Below are 21063 nucleotides of genomic sequence, written 5' to 3'. Positions count from 1 at the left end.
TTCGCATGGTTAGAGTAGTCTTAAGGTCAGCATGTAAGCTGCAGTGACTATTGACTATAGTCTATACCGAGTTTAATCTAAAGTAGCGAGCTCTTTTATCTATGGGTGCACTGAGCTAGCTCTGCAGAATCAGGTAGATCTAGATCTATATTCTATAGCTAGCTGGCCGGCCATGAGCAAGAGAAGGATAAGTGTGAAGCCTAAGTCTCAATCTATCTCCTACTTTGAAGTATCTCCTTCAAAACGTCGTGCTGTGCATAAAAAATCTCTCTCTTTGTCTGCTGTGCCAGAATCCTCTTCTGTTAATTCTTCCAGCAGTACTAGGCTCCTCTCCAGTGATAAAAATGAAGCTGAAGAAGTAGATGTACATGGAGCGAGCAGGCCTACTGATGTTATCAGTGGCGACTCTCCAGATGTATTAATCAGTAGTGAGTGGCATGATCATGATCCAGAGAGCTCGGGGCAGGATGACACCACTTTTCCAGACACAGTGAGCTCAAGTGCTTATGAGAAGCGACAGCAGAAGGCTGCTGACAACTGGGCTGAAGTGCGTGTCCAGTTGCTACGTGCCAGTGTAGAAACCGGAATTCCTTCCCCTTGTTCTGTGTGTGCCGAGTGTGAAGAACCCGCTGTTGCAATTTGCCGGGATTGTGGACCACAGGCATACTACTGTGCCAACCATGTGGACTCAGTACACTCTCTGACAAATATTTTTCATCGACCTTTTCTCTGGAAAGTATGCACTAATCAAACATACTGCTGTACATTTTTGTGATTATTAAATGCATGCAATCTGATTTTACAGAATGGAATGCTTCACCCATACTATTTCAAGCAGTCGAGAACCTTTCCAGCACTTCACTGTTGCTGTACAACTTACATAAAAGAAGTTGTTTGTCTTGACCCTAAAGGTATTTGTTTAACTACACTGATATAGCCTGTGTCTAAGAATCCAATGACTTACAGGTTTCCAGCATTGTGTGTGCGTAACCTTCTGCAAGTGTGAGCCTGAGGCTGTTACTCTTGTGCGGCATAACATGTGGCCAGCGACACCAGCAACTCCCACCCTAGCATTTCATCAGGATCTGCTACTATGGATGGAGTCACTTTTGCTGGAAGGGTGTATTGGTGTCGATGCTTTTTGTCGTTCTCTTGAATACAAAATTGGAAGAGATATCAGCAAACAAGTATGTGAATTTGATGTCGGTTATACTTATACATTAATTGTTGCGCACTGATGAGGTGTACATGTTGCATGCGTCAGCAATCGCTTGAGGTACACACTTTTAATTGTCAGTTGTTTTAATCTGTTTATTCTTCTATAGCTCCGGAAGATCTATCCTGTCATGATTGATGCGTTTGAAGAATATAGGTAGGGTATATTAATTGTGAAAGAACATAATACGACATATTCACATTAACATTCAGGTTCAACAGATATCAACTCGACTGTCTTCTATTTTTGTCTCCTGACTTGAACACTACAGCTATCTGCCCTGCCTGTCCTCAGGTTTGTGGTTTTGTTATAGCAATTAGACTCTGGCAGCCTATACTTACCTTTTACGTGCAGAGCAATGGAACTCAAATTATATCCATGGATGGTGTATTTGGACTATGTCGGAAAAAGTCTGCTGGTGTTAGTGTTCGACCACCACTCTTCTCTGGTGTATTCTTTGAGGAACAGCAAGCAGTAGATGAGTTTGTTGCTGATTATGATACATTTGGCCAGATAATCGACAAGGTAAGGTTTTAGCGTTATACTTAATTGGTCAAGTGTGAAAACCTGCGCTATACAATTTGGATGTAATCGTTTAAATAGACTTTTAGCACATTTCACTCAGTTAATTTTATCCTGGCATTAGGGGTGTCATGAGTTCCTCGCTGGAGACACTTTGCGCTCCAAATAATAGTTATAGACTGAGTCCAAGGTCTCTATGGGGTTTTGAGACCTGAAGGCCCGAGGCTGTAGCATCTCGAGCGTAGCGAGGGTGCTACTAAGGGCCTGAGGGTCTCAAAACTCCATAGTGACCGTTGACGAGGCCTATAACTGGTTTAGAATAGTGCTAAGCAAGCTAGGCTATATTAACACAAAGAAGACTCTGAAACCAAGAGTTTCTACAAGCCTCAAGCAACGTTAAAGCTTTGCTCTGGCTAGTCTACATAAAAAAACTCACATTGATGAAGGCAGTTTCTGTTTCTTGAGAATCACGCATTGCAAATAAAAAGTTGCTATTGTCATAGTAGTTAGCTCTGCACTAGAGCACTAGCTATTGTAGCTGTAAGAGAGAGATAAAAGCTGCAAAGCGGCACTGCAGAACGCAAAACTTTAAAAAAAATTAATTTTTAATGATGCACTGTATCATCGTTACTATGACTTCAACATAAACTGTGTGATGTTGCCATGTTCAATACAAGTTAATCTTGACATCATCTTGCCTGTAGGCATAATCAGTATAATAGACCTACTTAGAAGACCTCAGGTCCATAAGTGAAATAATGGACCTCTCAGTGACCTATCAGATTGCAGTATTACTACAAGCATTTTCTAAATCAAGGTACGCAGCTCTAGATGAAACTGCCGTGTTTGGAAGCATGTGTCGTCATGAGTTTCCCCAAAGATTTCTGAATATGAAGCATGGAGAAAGGTATGTACGTAACATTAAGGTTTTCAAAAAGAGCATACATGGTGCATTGTTAAAAATTAAGGTATTCTGTATCTTAATTATCTAGACTAGCATATCCTGTGTACCTGCTAAAGAAGGCACACCAAAACAAGGGTGACAAGTGTCTGTTGTTACTGTATGATATTGCCTGCTTACTCGAAACTCATCTGAAGGTTTGTGTCTCAATAGTCAGATCTAATCTTAATTAGTACGCACTTATATTTGATTACTTCTCCAGAATCGTGGACATCTTGACATGTTAGAAAAGACAACATTAGGAGTGCCAATTTTTCATGTCTATGGGCATTGTGCATTCTGTCAGGTAAGAAGAAAGATGCCAAAGCTGTGTGTTAATAACTTACTGTTGTATTATACATGTAGCTGACATATTCACCTAGAGTCCTAACTGGATGCGGACTTACTGATGGTGAAGCTATGGAGAGACTGTGGTCATGTCTAAGAAGATTTGCTAAATCCACCAAAGAAATGCGACCATCTCATCGCATTGATGTCCTTACCTCAGCTCTATTACATTATATCAAGAGTACGTCTTAATCTAGGTTTGTTTTTTGTTAGGGCTACCTTAATATTAGCTCTCAGCACTAGTTGGTATGCACCTATGTATGCTTTGCATAAAGGGAAAAAAAGTGCTAACTCTTGTATACGTAGGGGCATCGTTAGTCAAAAGGCTGAAGAACGCCCAAAACACTCAACATAGTGCAACAGAGGACTTATCAAAGCTAATCAATGAGTCAAATGGTTAGACGTAGCCAAGAATAAAGTTTGTGAATTTTGTGCACTTTTATATTGCACCTTCAGGTACACTGACGGAGTCATCAGCTGAACAATTGCAGAAACAACAACACGGGCTGTTCGCAAGGAGTCAAACTGATCTGAGTGAACATTAATTATCAGATGATTGTATCAAAATCGTGATGAAACTTTGACAGGTTTCGGGCAACGTCACAAAACCTTTCAGAACATCCTTCATATTGCTCGCGAGCGCCAAAGCGAGATACGCTGGTAAGAATGTTAGTCAGCACAATCATGTAATTATATAAATAATAGTTAAGTAATAATTATGATTTAGAAGCCCAAAGAGCAGTATCCCAAACGTAGTGAGGGTTCTACTAGCCCTAAGGGCTTCTAAATTATGTGGAAACTTCCTAAACAGCTAGTGTCTAAGCATTAATTTTATTTTTATTATAGCAACCATGATTCTCTAGCCAATCAGATTTTGATCTACATGATTTTCTAAGTTGGATAGAACACTACCTTTAGTCAATCAGATTGTAGTATGTATGCATGCTAACATGATCTATGTACTATGTTACAGATGGTCAATCGATTGCTGCACGCCTTGCAAAGAAGATATCATCAAGTACGAGTACGCTGAAACGAACAGTGAGCAGATTTAATGGTATGCGTCATGATCAATTTGAAGGAGTAGCATACCATCTGCCAGCCAATTTGAATTGGGAGACAGTTTCCAATTTGGAAGAATTGTCTACGTTGGAGGTCGCGTCGGCTGGAAATTGTACCATTCCCATTCATTTGTGGATAAAAGTTGTGAGAGCGTGTAATATGAAGGAAAGGGCAACGGAAGAAGTGAAGATGATAATGGAAGAAATTAATACTGTTGCCAACAACCTGAAATACGAGCATTCCGTAATAAGTCGTCATATACAGGATATCGCCACATCTGATAGTCTGTCTCTGTTTCAGAAAGGTTGCCTTAACCTTTTGCATCGAAGATTATTACTTTGCGAATCTTATTTAATTACGTTTTCCAGAACAGTTAACCAGTATCATACTGTAGAGCTACCTGATACGAGCTTATTAGGTCCAGATGGTTCATTTTTTTACAATTGTCAAATTAATTCATGAACATGATTACCCTTCCGTTACTGATATTATGTGTACAGACAGTAGTAGTGATGATGATTCTGACGTGGACAATTGAACACTTATCTTTTTTATGTACTTTAATTAATAATTTATTAATCACACTTATAGCTATAGGCAGTCATTATTTCTTAAACATCAATGCCTTTTATAAATTGAAGTCAAGGCTATTATAAGTCAACTGCGCGCATGCATAATTAAACATTATATGAATATGAACTGCATATAGTTTTGACAATTATATATATAGTCCTAAACTCGGACATAAATTATTATCTATGTCATACATACAATTGTACATACATAATTATATACGTACGTACAAACAATAATAACGTAATCTTACTTACGTATACAGTACACAAGATAGAGAGAATATAGAATCGCGAATAAAATGGAAGGAAACCTTTACCATTCCTATTACAATTGTATATACAATAATTATAACAATTATCATAGTAGTTTTATAGTCAGCTGGTTATTTACGTTTGCGATTAGTTCTTGTATGAAGTGGGGAGACATCAGCTACGTTTGATATCATACTGCTCGGCCATTCCACGATGATCCCTGTGCTCAATTTATTTTCCCCAAAAGCATCTTCAAACCAAGCTTCAGCACCAACTTGTACAACATCCACAACGGAAAGCGTTTCACAATCTTTTTGGCAAGGACGACCATGAATGGTTTTATGTACACCAGGAAGCACTGTACCTGTCGCAACAATACTTCCATCTCTGCCTTTCGTAAAAATCGTACTGACGGTATCAGTGTTAGAAATAGCTTGATTGGACAAGATTCCAGAAGGTGTTGCTTTGGTTGTAGTTTTAGTGGTTGATTTCTTCACAGTGGAAATAACAGCTTTGGATGTAGTAGATGAGGTGGTGTTGATTGGGTTTACGTTTGTTGAGGTAACATTGAATGAGCTGGAATTTGTGTTGAGACTGGTTGTACTTGCCGAGGCTGCAGTGGCTGGGGTAGCAAATTGTTTCTTGGACAAGTCATCTGTAGTAATAATTAGAGAAACGAGGTGTACAGTTTGTCGTGCACACAAAGCAATCAGTTTTACATAATCAAATAATGGTATCTACATTACATTTACTTATAAAGCCTTACCATACAGAAAGTAGGAGCTGAAGGATGACAGGATTGCAGGGTGAGATTGAAGAAATTTTTCCCATCTGTGGTTCCCACACTTAAAACCTTTTTATCAACAAACATCATTGTAGCCATCTCACAACCAAGTGATTGCAGCAGATTGGCCTGTATAAGTGCACAAGGTAAATATAGCCACCTGTTAGGGTTTAGTGTGTTGTCTACATTATAGGCATTATATCATTTATAAGCCCGCCTCATAGTAAAAGTAATTATTTCCTTAGCTCGCATAAAATTAATTGGACCTGTCGCAATATCATAATAATTATGTTCACAAAATTAATTTTAGGTGATAAAATACAATATTATATGTGCCGTCTACGTGCACATACAGTACTCACAACACCTACATCTCCCTGATGTCTCTTAGCAACCCGAACAATGAGCTGCCTCTTCTTTTCCGGCGTTAGTTCCTCCTCATCCTCCTCCTCATTGCTACCCTCAATATCGTTTGCTACTGCATTGTACTTACACACACACACACGCGCACGCACGCACGCACGCACGCACGCACGCACGCACGCACGCACGCACGCACGCACGCACGCACGCACGCACGCACGCACGCACGCACGCACGCACGCACGCACGCACGCACGCACGCACGCACACACACACACACACACACACACACACACACACACTAATTAATGATCCCAGACTAAATAATTGGACAAAGCTAAAGCCATCTCATGTGTAACCAATACCGACTGCATGTACATGTTACAAATACTATACTACCAATTAAAGTCCATATAATACTAAGGCAGCGTGTATACACATAACCAATATTGACTGCAATCAATGCTACTACCAAGTAGTAGCTACATGTGTCAGGCTACAGCCTAAGAGTAACCAATGCTTGACTACAATCAATACTGCTAGTCTTTACAGCAGGTGATGTGTACAGGGTGAACTGTGAAAACATCTGTACCTTAATTAGCTGCAAGGGCTGATAAAGAGAAGAGGGCATGCAACTCACTATTAGTTTAATGTGCGAGCAAAACTGCATTCAATTTATTTTATAGCTATCTGCACACGTACTTTACACAAAATCAGAAGTAGTTTGTACTTTTCCAGTAAATTCCACCGCCCATGCACTTACAGTTTTTGCTCGCAAGCTGTTGCATGCCCTCTTCTATTTATTAACCCTTTATAATAAACTATGTTGACTCTACGATCAATATACTGGTAATTTACTCAACTCTCACGCAAATGCTAGTAAAAAGGCAGAGGTAAAACGCAATTAACTGGTCACGTGACCAAAATTGCTGTCCAAAGCGCAATGCTTACTTGGCAATTTTTTAGGATCTTTTTTGGACATAAGCAGACGGTAAGAGATGTAGAGAGTATTTGTATAGCTAGAAATTAATTGTATATAGGGGCTAGACGAAGTTTAATTACAAATGCATGTATTTGATGACAGCTTGTTAGTGACAATGTACATTTTTGACGTATAGGTATCAGATATGGACCGCATACCTAAAAAGAAGTCTAAGGTATCCAAGGTAAAGCTACAAGCAAGCTCAAGACTCCTTAAAAAGTCAACATAACTGTTACAACTTATCCCGATCTTCAACGTTTCCTAAATATGATTGTGCTAATCCTATACACAATTACTTTCTAGCTATACAAATACTCTCTACATCTCTAAGTGACTGCTTATGTTCAAAAAAGATCCTAAAACAGTTTAGCAGAATGTGCATATATGCCAAGAAAGCATTGCGCTTTCTGCAATTTTGGTCACGTGACGTCAGCCTACAAGGTAACTAACCAGTTGACTATGATCAATACTGTTACTAAGCAACGTACATACAGACTTGCCGACTAGCAATGTGCACACAGTGACTAGCCTGACTATATCATACTGACTATAGAGCATATCGCATATAGCACGACCAGACTCAATTTTAGAGACTGCATGTATACATCATCCCAATGTTGACAGGTCAATCTCACGTTTATAGTATTTAATGTCAAGCCAGTCTCAGTAGCAGCAGCTTGTCGAGCATTCAGAGTGTTCTGTCCACAACTGTGCATCCCTTCTTCAAATTTCCTCACAAGAAATTCTCTCTGGGATATTGTGATCACTGTTCGGGAAGTCATGATTCTACTGATCACTAGCACTACTCTCCACCTTGTACCAACCAGCTCAGGGGCGGATCCAGAGGTAGTTCGTTGGGTTCGTACGAACTACCCTTCCAGCTAGTATATATTAGTTAGCTAGCTAACTGTACTACTGTCGTGACAAAGTACGTACGTCCTCTCTGCTTAATAAAAGGGTGGGGCTGGTTCTCTTTGCATAATAAAAGGGTGGGGCTGGTTCTCTCTACATAACAAGAGGGTGGGGCTGGCTACTGCAGCCACATTGATTTGCACCGTGGTCAAGTGATTATTATATCTAGCCATGAATCCATCCTTGACTCCTGGTGTAAGAAGAGGAAAGTTTCAGGTAAGGGAGAGTGCATGACACTGCATATTGAATGACACTGCATACTTACATGTATAATTGCTATAAAATCATTAATATATTGATGGTCAAGTTCTACAAGTCTATAGCCAAGTCTCCTCTTCACCAGCCACCACCGTCTGTCTTTCCACTGGGGACCACTACTATCTCTCCTCCAGTCACAACCATCTCTCCTGTGTTTACTCAGGACCTACAGGGAGACGTCAATGAAATAAACTCCTGGATGCAATCTCACGGCCTCACAGCAAACCACTCCAAGACCAAACTGCTTACAATAACTCGCTCTACACGCACTATCCCAATGAATATAGATATAAACAACCATCGGATCTCCCCATGTGATACTGTAAAGTACCTTGGTGTTACTGTCAATAATGATCTAAAATGGGCATGTCACATACACAACACCTGCAAGAAGGCCAAACAACATCTTGGCTTCATCCATCGCAAGTTCCATAAATCACCACCTCAGATCAGGAACCAGATCTACCGCACGGCTGTTCTGCCTAAGTTAGACTATTGCGGTGCAGTCTGGGACCCTCATCACCACACAGATATAAAAAAACTGGAAAGCGTCCAAAAATTTGCAGGGAAAATTGTAACGAAGCAGTGGAGGGCAGAATACCCTGACCTGCTTGCCTCCTTAAACTGGAAACCTCTGTCATCTCGAAGGAAAAACCAAAAACTGAAAGTCTGCTTTAATATACTTAATAATTTATCTATAATATCTCCCAATGTTTTCACCCTCCATCCTCGCCCTTCCCCCCGTCACCCTCATAATCAAATTATTTTTAAACCATGTTAAAACCCTAGCCCATAGACATTCCTTTTTTGTAAGCGTAATCCCCATTTGGAATTCCCTTCCCCTAAATGTTATCAGTAGCCCTAGCCCATCTGCTTTTAAATTATCCCTGTCAAAACTATAGCAATAAGTTAAAATTTTTCCTTTTTTCTTTTTTTCACTTAAGTACACCTGCACCTGCACCTTTACTTTTCGGTTATGGACTGACTTCATTATTAGCTTCATTTAGCTACCTTGTCATATCCTGTATGCTTCCTCTGCATCAAACATTATAAAGAAAAAAAAAAAAAAAAAAAGTTTATAAATCATGAGGGAGAACATGAGGGTTAATTAGTGGGCGTGGTCACAAAAATTTCGGCGCTGTGCGCCGAGTGAACTTTTTGCCCGCGCGCGGACAAGAATTACTATAAGAACCCCCCTTCCTTAAATCCTGGATCCGCCCCTGCAGCTGTGTTGTCCAGTCTAGTGCAGTGCAGTGCAAACCGTGTGCATGTGGTATATCTTGAGTTCATAGGTCAAGTGATCTGACTATAACCAGCCTTGACTACATGCAGTGCCAATGCTGACCATAAGACTACTATTAACCAGTGCTGACCCATGCGAATGGGGTGGCTACAATGAGACCCGCCCTCTTTCTCTGCAGGAATAAACAATAGCTGTCACGTGCGATAACATTGCTAAACCACGTGGCTGGTCTTTCACTGCACTATACTAGCTAGAGAGAAGAAGAAATTATGCTGTCAATTTTGAAACTCTGAGCAAGTGGTCAAACTATTTGTCTGTATTGGTGGAGGCTGAAGACATGAGTCCATGGACAGGGACTACTGAGGAACCTTCATCAAGAACATTAACAAGGTACAGTTATTCATAAATATTAAATTACAAAGCGAGAGGTCATTTCTTTTTGGAGGTTTAGAAAAATTCCTGGTGTTGAATATTTAGAGGGTCGTATCTAATTGGAGGTTATTCTACTATCCTCGATTATAGGATGCTTAAAATTATATTGTTTCTAGCGGCCTGGAATCGAGGCTGTGGTCTGACCTCTATTTAGGATGCAACATAAAAAAATAATTGTCACACACAGCAGTCGCTACTTTTAGAGGTCAGAATATTACCTAAGATCGAGGGTGTCGCATATTTGGAGGGTGGCCTTAAATTGAACAAGTACGGTACTTGTGTATAATGTGTAGTTGGTTATAATGTGGACCCTAACTTTGGTCTTGTGCATGATACCCAGGTATGTACCCACACAGAGTTCACACCAAGTAACATAAAAGCAAACACTTAAAAACTGTTTTAATACAGAGATACTACACGTAGGAACAGAGCCGACCGACGTGGAGACGGTTACTATCGCTACTGAAGAGGTGGTACCCAGTTCACAGTTTGAGATAGAGATAAGTCAGAGTGATGATGGGGAGAGTGTGGAGCAGCTACAGGCCAGTGACTTGGGCCCTAACTTTGGCCTTGTGCATGATACCCAGGTAATACACACACACACACTTCACACCAAGTAACATATAAAAACTAGCACTTAAAAACGCTTTTTTAAAGGTATCCGGCTTCTAAGACGTTTCGTTTTCGTATTATTTTCCCTTTCTTATTACATGGTTAGAATTTGCATGATGGTAACTACCTCCCAAATAACGAACACACACACACACACTTGTTGTTCCTGCCCACTCACACAGGAGGTCCACACGCTAACTAGCGATGATGGTTTGCCCTCTGACATGACCTCTGAGGATGGCTCCACCCTCAACGCTATATGCCACGCCCTCATCCAAATGCAGCATGGTGGACAGACCACCCCCTTTCAGAGTCTGGCCAAAAATTAATGGTGAATAAAGAAGGCCAAATTTATCAGTGTGACGATTGCTTTTTTGCCAAATCCAGAAGTTATAGTCCTCGATAAGTTATCCAAGTGCTTGTACATACTAATTACATGTAGAACCATGAGTATTATTGCTAATGTTTGAGGTTTCTTGGAAGTGGTGTTGAGTTTTTACTATGTTGTTGTGTGTGTTCAGGTCCTCTGTATGTGATGATCCCACCATCCAGTAGTGCTGAGATACTGCATGCAATGGGTCGACCTATAGCACCCAAGATGAGCGGGATATCAACTATGGATTATCACACGGCCGACCCCATCGTTCAAATGCAGTTGTGAGTACACAGTTCATGTGATTGCCTACCTCTGCATAACATGTATGACAGTATGTTAGGGAAAGCATCATTCTTGCTACATACCGTATTGCTAGAATATTTTGCTGTTAACTATTGCGTTCTGGCAATAATCGTGTGTATTTATAGTCATACTTTAGGTTTTGCGATTTTATTGTTGCGAATTGATCAACCCTCGCAAAATGTGCATATGCTCGTAAAACATTTTAGTAATACGGTAACTGTGAGGAGTGTTGTTATTATGGTGGTTGGTTTGCAGGTCTGGGGATATGGCTGCCAACAGGGAAGCTCAGAGGAAGGCTACACACAATGAAGGTGCTGCAAATTCAATACTGAAAGTTATAGTGAACAACAGATGTACATGTACTTACGTGGTCATAATCAAATAGAAGCATTTCCCACAAAGTACAGTTACGAAACTTTAACATCGAATTTGCCACTTCTAAAACATTATTTGTTGTATGGAGGCTATCCATCCATGCTGTAACGTCTTAATAATTAAGTATGCCTTGACTGTACAGTAGGTGTACGTGTGTGTGTGAGGTCAAGGTTCATTCATTTTGCCAATTGGCTCAGCTTCATTGTACATGCCCTAAACACGATAATTACCAGTTGTTGTTGTTCTTCCCACGCCCAGTTGAGCGTTGGGACAGGATCAACGAGCTCATCAAGGTGCTGGCTCAGATAGTGCCTGCTTGTCAGAAGAAAGACGCAACTACTGGTTCCATTGTCGGGGTGAGTGTGTGTTTCTGTGAGTGTGTGTACTAAAGTACTATTGGAAAAGCCATCGAAATATCACTAACTTGGTTTTTTTTTTAAGAGTAAAATTACTATTATTGCTAAGCATGCATTTAGTGCAGAGCACAGTGTTATGTTAGTTACTACTAGTAGCATAGAATCCAGCAGAGGCCATCGTATATAACACATGTAGTTAGTTGCACATAAAATAAAATTGCTATTTTTTAACAGCAACTAAGCATGTTTTTTTGTTATCTCCACGTTCATGTCTCACCCTCACGTCATGTTTCCCTGACTGCAGTATGTGTACAGCAAGGGAACGGTACTGGACAAGACAGTGGTCTCTCTGCCGCGGCTGCTGCTAGTCTGCTCAACACTCTGATTCTGGCTCAGAATGTGCTCACAAGCAACTCAAGTGCTGGTAGCCCCGGGCAAGATTCAATGTCTATGGAAACGGTGGACCAATCCTCTCAACAGTAGTGTACAGTATATTATAATTGTGGACTGTTTATACTGTTCTAGTTTTAACGTGTGTTTTTTAGTAATCTCTCCTTCACTTACTATAGCTACATTGTCAGTATTATTATGTATACATAGTTTTTATACATGATATTTGTGTCTTATTCAGTGAACATAAAATAAAATTTGTTGTGAACATAGCCAAGCCCATTTATATATAAACCACGCCCATTATAATTATGTGCAGCCTAGCCTCCATCTCAAGCCGCACTTCCTCGAAAGTTGGCCTGGTAATCGACTGCTTGTGCATGAGCTAACCATTAGCTGGCATTGAGAAGAACCTTCATCAAGAACAATTAAGGTACGTGTGTATAATGTGTAGTTATGCAGTGCAATGAGTTGACTGTGTACTATTGAATGTACAGTACAAAGAATGGGAACCTAGCATGCTTACTAGTCTGTATGTACATGCACTTGTATACAAGGTATGCTTCAATGTATGCAGTTTAGGTGTGTACAGGGAAACGTGTGTCAATTGAGAACACTAGCTCACAATATTTGTACATGACATTGTACAGTACGTGTACCAAACCCTTCATCACACTACCAGTTTGAATGTGTCCATGTGTTGTTTATCCTGGCTACAGGACACTGCCGAGGGTAGCACTTCAGTGCTCTAGTTCTAATTGTAGATTGACTGATCGATTTGTCTTCTGTACTATTGTTTGATTTTTCCGCCCCTCATCTTTTCCGGCCCCCAGCTATGCGGCCATTTTTCAGCCCGGCCAAGTGTTGAGGAGACAAGAAGAGGCACTGAGAATGGAGGTAGAGGTACAGAGTACATTAGCTGGAAAATGCATTTGTGTCATACTTTGTAGAGTCCCTTAAAGTCATTCAAGGTCAGCTATAGTGTGTCCTATTTGAGGTGTGCAATGTACAATCATGTACGACCCCCCCCCCCACACACACACACACACACACCTTTAGGCGTACTATGCTGCTAAGAAGGCCACTCAGTGTGACTATGACCGTGTGACTCTTTAACCCCTCAGTTCCATTAGGATAACTGGGCTCACGTAAACTGGCCACTCAGTGTGACTATGATCATGTGACTCTTTAACCCCTCAGTTCCCGAGCCCCACCCCTCACTGTCTGACTCGGAAGAGGAGATAGACTTTGTATTCTGGGAGAAGGCGTCCACTCTACCCTCGGACAAGACCCCAACCAAGGACCTGAACTTGTTATGAGACTATTATTTTGTCTGTTTTTGTACTATTTTCTGGCAATGTAATTATGTATGTACCACTTCATGTCATCATAATAACTTTATATGCGATAAAATTCTGTTGCAACTTAATTTTCTCTTACCTGCTATAACGTGCAAATATTTAAGGCGTGGCTTCCGGTAAGCAGTCATTCCGCGAACATTGTGCAACGAAAAGAGGCCTATCCACAAAATATAAATGCCTCAAAAATTTCGCGCTATACGGTATTTAGCACTTATAGATCAACAGTTCGAATAAAAATAAACGAAATATGCGAACTTAATTAGAAAACTTTTTTCAAAAAGATTGTTAACAATGCACAACATATTACAATAACTAATTAATCGCTTATACAAAAGAATTCAACTGTTTGAACATAATTACCCAATGGTTTTGTCTGTCCTCCGGCTACAATGACCTCTCCACTAGGAAGTACTGAGCATGTGCAGCTGTGTCGTGCAGTAGGCAGGTCTCCCACTTTCACCCACCTCCTGGTGTCAGGCTGGTAGAGGTGGATCGATGAACTTGGGTTGCGTCTGTTGTCCGCTCCACCAACGGCTAATAGTGACCTCCCAATACTGAGAGAAGCTGAATGCACGAATGGTACTTCCTGTAAGGTCTGCCAGAGAGTGGGTGTGTCCAGGTTGGAAAGGGCTTTTGCAATGAGTTCATTGAGGTCGACGTGGTGCACTGTCTTGATTGCCACCATAGTGTGATCGTACCCTCCCATTAGGTAGAGGATGTTTCCTATGAGAGCTGATAACAGTTTTGATCGTGGGTTAGGTAGTGACTGAGCAATGTACCATCTTCTTGATGCCACGTCCAACACCTCCACAGAGGAGGTACGTCCTTTATCATGACGCCCACCAGCTACAATGATGTGGTTGTTGAAGGAGACAGCTGTTGAGGAATTACGAGCAATGTTCATTGGTGAGTACGGGTGAGTCCATTCCCCTGACTCAAACACTGCAAGCTGATTGGTACGTTTGTTGTTTTTTGGATCAATTCCTCCCACTAGCACTAGTCGATTAGTGAGTGATGTCATAGCAAAGTACATGGCAGTGTACTCTGGTAGTTTGGTCCATTGATCTTGCTCGAGCTTCATCACTGTACACCTGTCACGATCATTGACTGCAAACCTTCCACCAACATACACCGTGTCACCGATAACAACACTCTGTACCGAGTCACCCATCTTGATTGGCATGTCTTTTCCTCTTCTCCATTTCAGAGTGAGTGGAGGTCTCAACTCTCTGGGAGGGGGACCCTGAATAATGAATGAGTGTAATTAGGATAGTGTCTACTAACAAGCGAGTGTTACTTGTAGCAATAATTGCATGCACACTAAATCACTTTCTCTAATTAGCTTAAGAGGCCACGCCCACCAGTCTAATAGAATGTACAGTACGATTATAAGAGATCAAAGCTTCTACTATAGCTCTGCAATAATATAATGGTGCATTTTGTCTCACCTGTCTCTGCTGTTGAATGATGGCGTCTCTCCTGACCAGCTCAGCATCTTTGTGCCCAATTTGTTCCCTGTGTGCCTGTACAGGGGAACGTTGGTGGAAATCTAAAACACAGACGTGAATATCATTAGTGGAAATTCTACAACAGAACGAGACAATTTCCGCTAAAGGAAGTACATAATTATAGGCACACTCAAACGGATGTGTAGTTAGCGGCTTAACATGATTTATACAATAGCATCAATTGTTGAGGTATACTACTATTGTTGGAATCTCATTGACACACTTAGCTACATGTACGCAAACAAATATCATTATTGTAGTATAATACTAGCGTATAAGAGTGTGTGCATTTGGTGACTACTATAATACCTGTAAGAGAGCGGCCCTCTCAACTAGAGCAGCCTCTCTCTGAGAAATGAGATCAGTGATCCTTGACTCTTGTTCACTGAGTTGTCTGTCCTTGTCAGCAATCATACCATCTTTGGTGGCAGCATTAGCACGGACACTATTCAATACCTGTATGAAAAAAGGTTATCAACATGTTAGCTCGTGGAACAAAATAGCTTATAATAAACGAAATAAACGATGGTTCTGCTGACCTGTTGCAGTCTAGCCAGCTGAGTATCTTTGTCCGCTACTTCCTCATCTTTTTGAACAAGTAGCTCATCTTTTTGTGCCAGAAGTCTGTCTTTTTGATCTAGTTGATCGTCTTTTTGCACAAGAAGTACATCTTTCTCAGTAAGTTGCTCATCTTTCTCAGTAAGTTGTTCATCTTTCTGTACTATTTGCTCATCTTTCCTCTCCAGTATCCTGTCCTTCTGGACCACCTCTCTCTGAAAACAGAGTACAGCATGCAGTGTCAGACCCTTGCACCTACTAGCTCACTGGACTGGACTCACCTGTAGAGCCTCTATCCTCTTCTCCTTTGCCCTGAGGGTCCTGGCAGTCTTCACTCGTCCAATGTCCAGCAGGAGCAGTCCTCCGTCCATCTCCCTCTCCACCTCCTCCAGAGACGAGAGGAGCTCAGCGGTGGTCGGTCTTCTCTCTGGGGTGTTGGCCAGACACTCCCTCACCAGACCAAACAGAGGGTGCTCACGTCCACCCGCCAGACTCCTCTCAAGGAGAGCCGTGTAGGGACCTCGACGCTCAAACTCTGAGCGAGCCAGGAGGTGGTCTGGGTTGTTGGGGTCGCTGTACGTGGGGGCAAGGAGATCTCCTGGAAACACCTAGTCCAATGACACGAGTGAAAGAACATGTGAATACTGACTGTCATGATTGTTTTTATGTATGTCTGGAGAAAATGAGTGCACGTATATTCACAATCATACACATACAAAATGCATTTGCTGAAGGTCAACAATATTAAAGGGGGATCTCCCCAACACATACAACCACAATACTTATAAGGTAATTCACTGCATGAAAGGTCACCAGGAATCTAACCTATGAATATCATTAACTACACACATACTTGTGTGAGTGCAAACAGTTGTAGCACTCCGAAAGAGAAGACGTCCAGACTGGGTCCGTACACACTGTGACCTCTGTCAGAGAGGGCCTCGGGCGGCATGTACACCAGTGTCCCAGGAAACCTCATCAGAGTCCTGGCCAGTCGACCAGGCTCCAGATTCACGATACGAGAGTTACCAAAGTCTGTGATCTTGGCTCTCAGAGATGCCGTCAGTAGGACGTTCCTGGCAGTGAGGTCACGATGGACCACGGATTCACGATGCAGGTGGAGCAGCCCTCGAGCCACACAGACCAGAATGTACTGGGTGACAGAGAGGGGGATGTTGGGGGTGGACTCCAGGAGATCGTCCAGACTTGAGTCTAGCCTCTCCATGACCAGGAGGGGCAGTCGAGAGCCAGTAACGAAACACAGCCCAATAAACTGGGTGATGTTGGGGTGACGGATGCGAGCCATGAGTCGACACTCTCGGCGGTAGTTCCCAGCTAGGTTGGCCACTCCACCACGCTCGTCCGTCTCCAGGAGAACCTCGTGGATCTTCTTGGCTGCATACACCTCACCATTGATCATCACCTGTGCATGGAGGCAGTCACACTAGAATAGCTAGCAGATATATACACTAGAGACAGTGCACAGAAACAGAGCCTGCAGTGCTAGTGACTGACTTCTTGAACAGAGCCATAGGAGCCAGTTCCTAGAACTCTCTCCTCTCCAAAGTGCTCCACATTCTCCAGCACAAACTCCCTCAAGTCAGCATCATCTCGCAAAGAAAACATTGCTAGTTGACTCAGCTAGCTAGCTACAAGATGTACAAGATACGCCCTTTTTCCTATTCCAATGTCCAATCACATGCGATATGCAATAACAGCTGAATCAGCAAACCACGTGGTCACCCAGCACCCTTGGATAGAACATGGAACAAGTGGCTAACTATTGTGTCAGTGTTAGGTGGAGGCTTTGTGTTAGTCTCGAATACCCGCCTCAACCTAAAAGCTTGAGTCTGGTCAAACTCACATTGTGGTTTGGTTCAAGTGTGTCCAGGAATTTCTTGGACATTTAATTGGCCACAAGTGGGTGTGGAACATGAATAAAATTATACTCTACATGAATATCATTATAGCTAACCGCCACGGCAGCATGGATTGTTACTAGTAGAAAGAATTAGCCCCAGACATGCAGAAGGCGACGTAGGAAAATTCATGGAGAGAGTTGTAAGGATATGATACTAGAACTCTCCAGACTAGCAACAGGACCTTTGGAACACCTTGTCGAAATTAACAGCCTAAATGCTCATTTATGTGAATGTGACCGTCGACCATGGTTTCATGGCCCTCTAGCTCTGTGCAATGATGGCTTCAAGCTCAGTGTTTTTCTCGTAGGCTTTCAACTCCTAGCCTTAATTGATACACTGTCTGATATAGCCCTCTGTGTATGTTCTGTCCCTAACATGCGGGGGCTTGTGGGTTTATCACTATGCTTGTGGGCGTGTAGTCCACTTGACTTTGCTGACTGTGCAGAACAAAGTTCATATGTGAGTTGGACCAGACTCAAGCTTTTAGGTTGAGGCGGGTATTCGAGACTAGCTTTGTGTCCAGTCCTATAATTTGTAGACCACAGTGACATAACCAGGACCATGGAGAGAGACCATTGCTGAGGAGGTGGGAATGGCAAGTTCCTGGCCAATCAGATGATCCTACATGACGAAGCTGCTCATAAAGATGCAAGTCTGATTACAAACTCAGGATGATGAGTGAGTGATAGTGTTGTTATTTAATATCCTATCAGGATATACCTACTGCCAACATTTTCATGTTCACTGTACCCAAGTATTGTATTTGGATGGTCCGGAAAAACTGTTGTAAACTAGTAAATAGTACATCTATGTTGAGGAGCCTACGCACGCGAGGGACTAGCAAACTGCCTATCAGTCACTCGTCTCAGCTGCAACGAGCATTGCAGCCTATCAGATTGCTCAACGTCATATTAGCTCTGTAATTTTAACCACACTTACACTTCAGGGGATTCAGTACATTCCATAGTAGCTAAATCTCATAGCAAAATATAACCACATTATCTATAATGATATTCATGTTTGGTAGTGTCATAATTATGATCCATATATTCCGCTGAGACGAGTGACTGATAAGCAGTTGGCCAGTCGCTCGCGCTACGCGCCAGTCTACCTTTTTAATACCCTCGAAATATACCCGCTATATACGGTAGCTTCTTTATAGTGCATAGTGTGCTTAAATCAGTATGAAATTCATGCCCAAATTGTGGAAAATAAGCGTAGACAATATTTAAATAACACGCATAGTTTAGTACATGTACGTGTACGTGTACTGAGTTTGCAATTCCTCAGGGCTATGTTCAAGCTGAACCCCAATGCAAAGACGTCAAGTTCAACCTGAATGCCCAAGAGTTCAAACCTCCGAGAGCAAGCTTCTCTCCAGTGGTCACTGCCTCCTCCACACCTCTCCGGTAAATGCAATCATATTATAATTGTGAAATAGCTTTTCCCAAATTTCGAATGTCAAAATGTGCATACCCCCAGGCCATAATAATCTGTCTTTGAGCTCGTGCATGCATGAACAATCTGCCATGATGATCTTAGTATTAGCATTGTACATGTACGGGATTGATCCCCATCCAGAACTACGAAACTAGCTGGCAAAAAGGACATCTATTTATTATTGCATATTGAGAATGCATTTTCAGTTGGTTGTATAATTGTTGCTTAGCAGTGGACTTTATAAATGCTCTGTAGTACCCAAAAGGACAACTCTCCTAGAAGTGTCCTACTGGAATCAATATTAGGAGTTTTCACACTTTTTGTGTTTGGCCAGAGCCATTTGTTTATGCACAAGTCATATTTCTGCCTGACGGGGCCTTTGGGCCGTAGCCTTGGGCCTTGTCTGAGACCATGTTGGAGCCAAAGCTCCGTTCTGCAAATTGTGATTATGCTTATTTATATGCGTTAGTTAATTGTTAGTTCTAATTTGTGGTTTACGTGCCTGTGTCCATGAATAACTATTTGAACACGTCATAAAATGCAATTCATAGGACAGGAATGTTGCCACCAACTAGTGTGGGCCCTGTTTTAGTACTCCTATAAAGGCTAGAGTATTGGTTATTGTACCTGTAGAAACTGGATTATTAGCGCTTACTCGATTATAAGCCCATGCTTAACTGCAAGTTTTGATTAAGGTCATCTGTATTCTCTCATATCATAATTGAATTATTGATTTTACTAGTTACCCTCGTTTCTCTGCACACACGCAAACACACGCCCCCTCACTCACCCCTGCCACAGAGACAAGGCGACTATAGAGTCCTCAGCCTCTACCCTACAGGAGCAAAATAATTCCGTTTTTGCTTGTTTCACCAAACTGGAGGTAAAAGTTTATGTAAGGACTTTGAGAAGGAGCGGAAAAATGAGTACAAAGAGAAGCACCTCTCGCTATTAGGTAAAGGTCCTGTTATTTACTTACTGTTATTATAACGTGTTATGTTAGGTAAGATCTTAGTATTATATTGGAGCATACTAGGTAAAGGTCATCGTGTAGTGTTTTGTAAAACAGTCATCATAATCCTTAGTTTTGCTGTATAGCGGCTCTTGGGCTATCAGAAATGTTCATGGGGTCTAATATTCACGTATCAATGTTAGGAAACCACACCCATCAATAGCTTTATCCCAGTTTTAATGTTCACGTTAGCTGCTCTGCCCCGAAAAACGTGAAATGTTGCACCTCACCTGCTACGGTACATGCTAACACTGTTACCACTATACAACCACTTGAATGCAGATAAAGCACAATCACTCTTTTTATTGTCTCCCAAGAAGTTAAGTAGCTAACTGTTCTCTGTTGCACAGGATGAGTGCTGACTCGGCTCTGTTTAAGTCCAAGAGCAAGAAATCAAAGTGGCTCGACTAGTGAGTTGTGTCACGTCAGTTAGTGTGTAGAGTTGCAGTGATCGATACCTGTACATACGTTTTCTTGCAATTGCCTACTTAATCTTGTCACTCTATAGGGGTTCTATAAATTATAGAGTACAGTAGTAGTTTTACTGTTTCACTGGAAGTATAATTATGTAGTGCAATAAAGTACGTGTCTATGATTCTACTAAAACTCTTTTCTCAAAAGTTTCAGCCTATAGTCTAGTTTTATTTTATTACTCCCGTTACTTGCTTAGCCAGATCATACATACTATTGTACACTACTGCTTACTATTGTATAACACTTTGATTATTTGTGTGGGTAGGCACTTCAGCATGTAAGTACGTACATATTGTATACCAGTACATGTGTTGTGTGGTGTCCCTTTATCATAGTTGAGCCATTTTGCATTTAGCCAGTATAAATTATAGCTACTGTTATCATGTGATTTTCTCACCCCTTACTTCCTAAGCCCTCAAACTTCCACTCATGCAGTGTGACTATGATCATGTGACTCTTTAACCCCTCAGTTCCCGAGCCCCACCCC

General features: G+C 41.6%; 2 protein-coding genes and 2 long non-coding RNA genes across 8 annotated transcripts in view; 2 read left to right on the top strand and 2 right to left on the bottom strand.

Annotated features, from left to right (window-relative positions):
* The window catches only part of LOC135352238 (cyclin-dependent kinase-like 2), a 35141-nt gene extending 17700 nt beyond the window's left edge, over positions 1-17441 (bottom strand). For 3 of the 5 annotated variants that reach the window (XM_064551414.1, XM_064551411.1, XM_064551410.1), the window contains exons 1-4: positions 17244-17441; positions 16582-17151; positions 16010-16336; positions 15710-15943 (exon numbers count right to left, since the gene is read on the bottom strand). In XM_064551414.1, coding sequence (XP_064407484.1) covers positions 15710-15943; positions 16010-16336; positions 16582-17151; positions 17244-17354 — 1242 coding nt within the window. In that variant the 5' untranslated portion in view covers positions 17355-17441. Of the gene's footprint in view, positions 1-13882; positions 14906-15110; positions 15186-15479; positions 15627-15709; positions 15944-16009; positions 16337-16581; positions 17152-17243 lie in introns of those variants that run through there. The other 2 variants (XM_064551409.1, XM_064551413.1) reach the window with 2 other exon arrangements.
* LOC135343026 (uncharacterized) lies at positions 60-3668 on the top strand. The gene is made up of 14 exons (XM_064539954.1): positions 60-736; positions 806-911; positions 967-1187; positions 1326-1372; positions 1429-1510; positions 1571-1741; positions 1863-1903; positions 2556-2645; positions 2731-2836; positions 2902-2985; positions 3045-3223; positions 3333-3422; positions 3483-3560; positions 3614-3668. Exons 1-11 carry the CDS (start codon positions 173-175, stop codon positions 3216-3218), a joined length of 1686 nt encoding a protein of 561 aa, XP_064396024.1. The 5' UTR covers positions 60-172; the 3' UTR covers positions 3219-3223; positions 3333-3422; positions 3483-3560; positions 3614-3668.
* Positions 4795-7523, bottom strand: LOC135352283 (uncharacterized). The gene is made up of 3 exons (XR_010399717.1): positions 6071-7523; positions 5682-5828; positions 4795-5570 (listed from the first exon to the last, which is right to left on the bottom strand). It is a non-coding gene; the product is annotated as an uncharacterized LOC135352283 (long non-coding RNA).
* A 104-nt stretch (positions 17442-17545) lies between the features above and the next one.
* LOC135352298 (uncharacterized) lies at positions 17546-20512 on the top strand. Its single transcript, XR_010399734.1, has 4 exons — positions 17546-18328; positions 18941-19059; positions 19892-20045; positions 20453-20512. It is a non-coding gene; the product is annotated as an uncharacterized LOC135352298 (long non-coding RNA).
* Positions 20513-21063: the final 551 nt, after the last annotated feature.

This window comes from Halichondria panicea, chromosome 1, assembly GCF_963675165.1.
Source record: "Halichondria panicea chromosome 1, odHalPani1.1, whole genome shotgun sequence".
Lineage (NCBI taxonomy): Eukaryota > Metazoa > Porifera > Demospongiae > Suberitida > Halichondriidae > Halichondria > Halichondria panicea.
The sequence above is the reverse complement of the archived record's forward strand: the minus strand, read 5'-3'. Positions and strand labels throughout refer to the sequence as shown.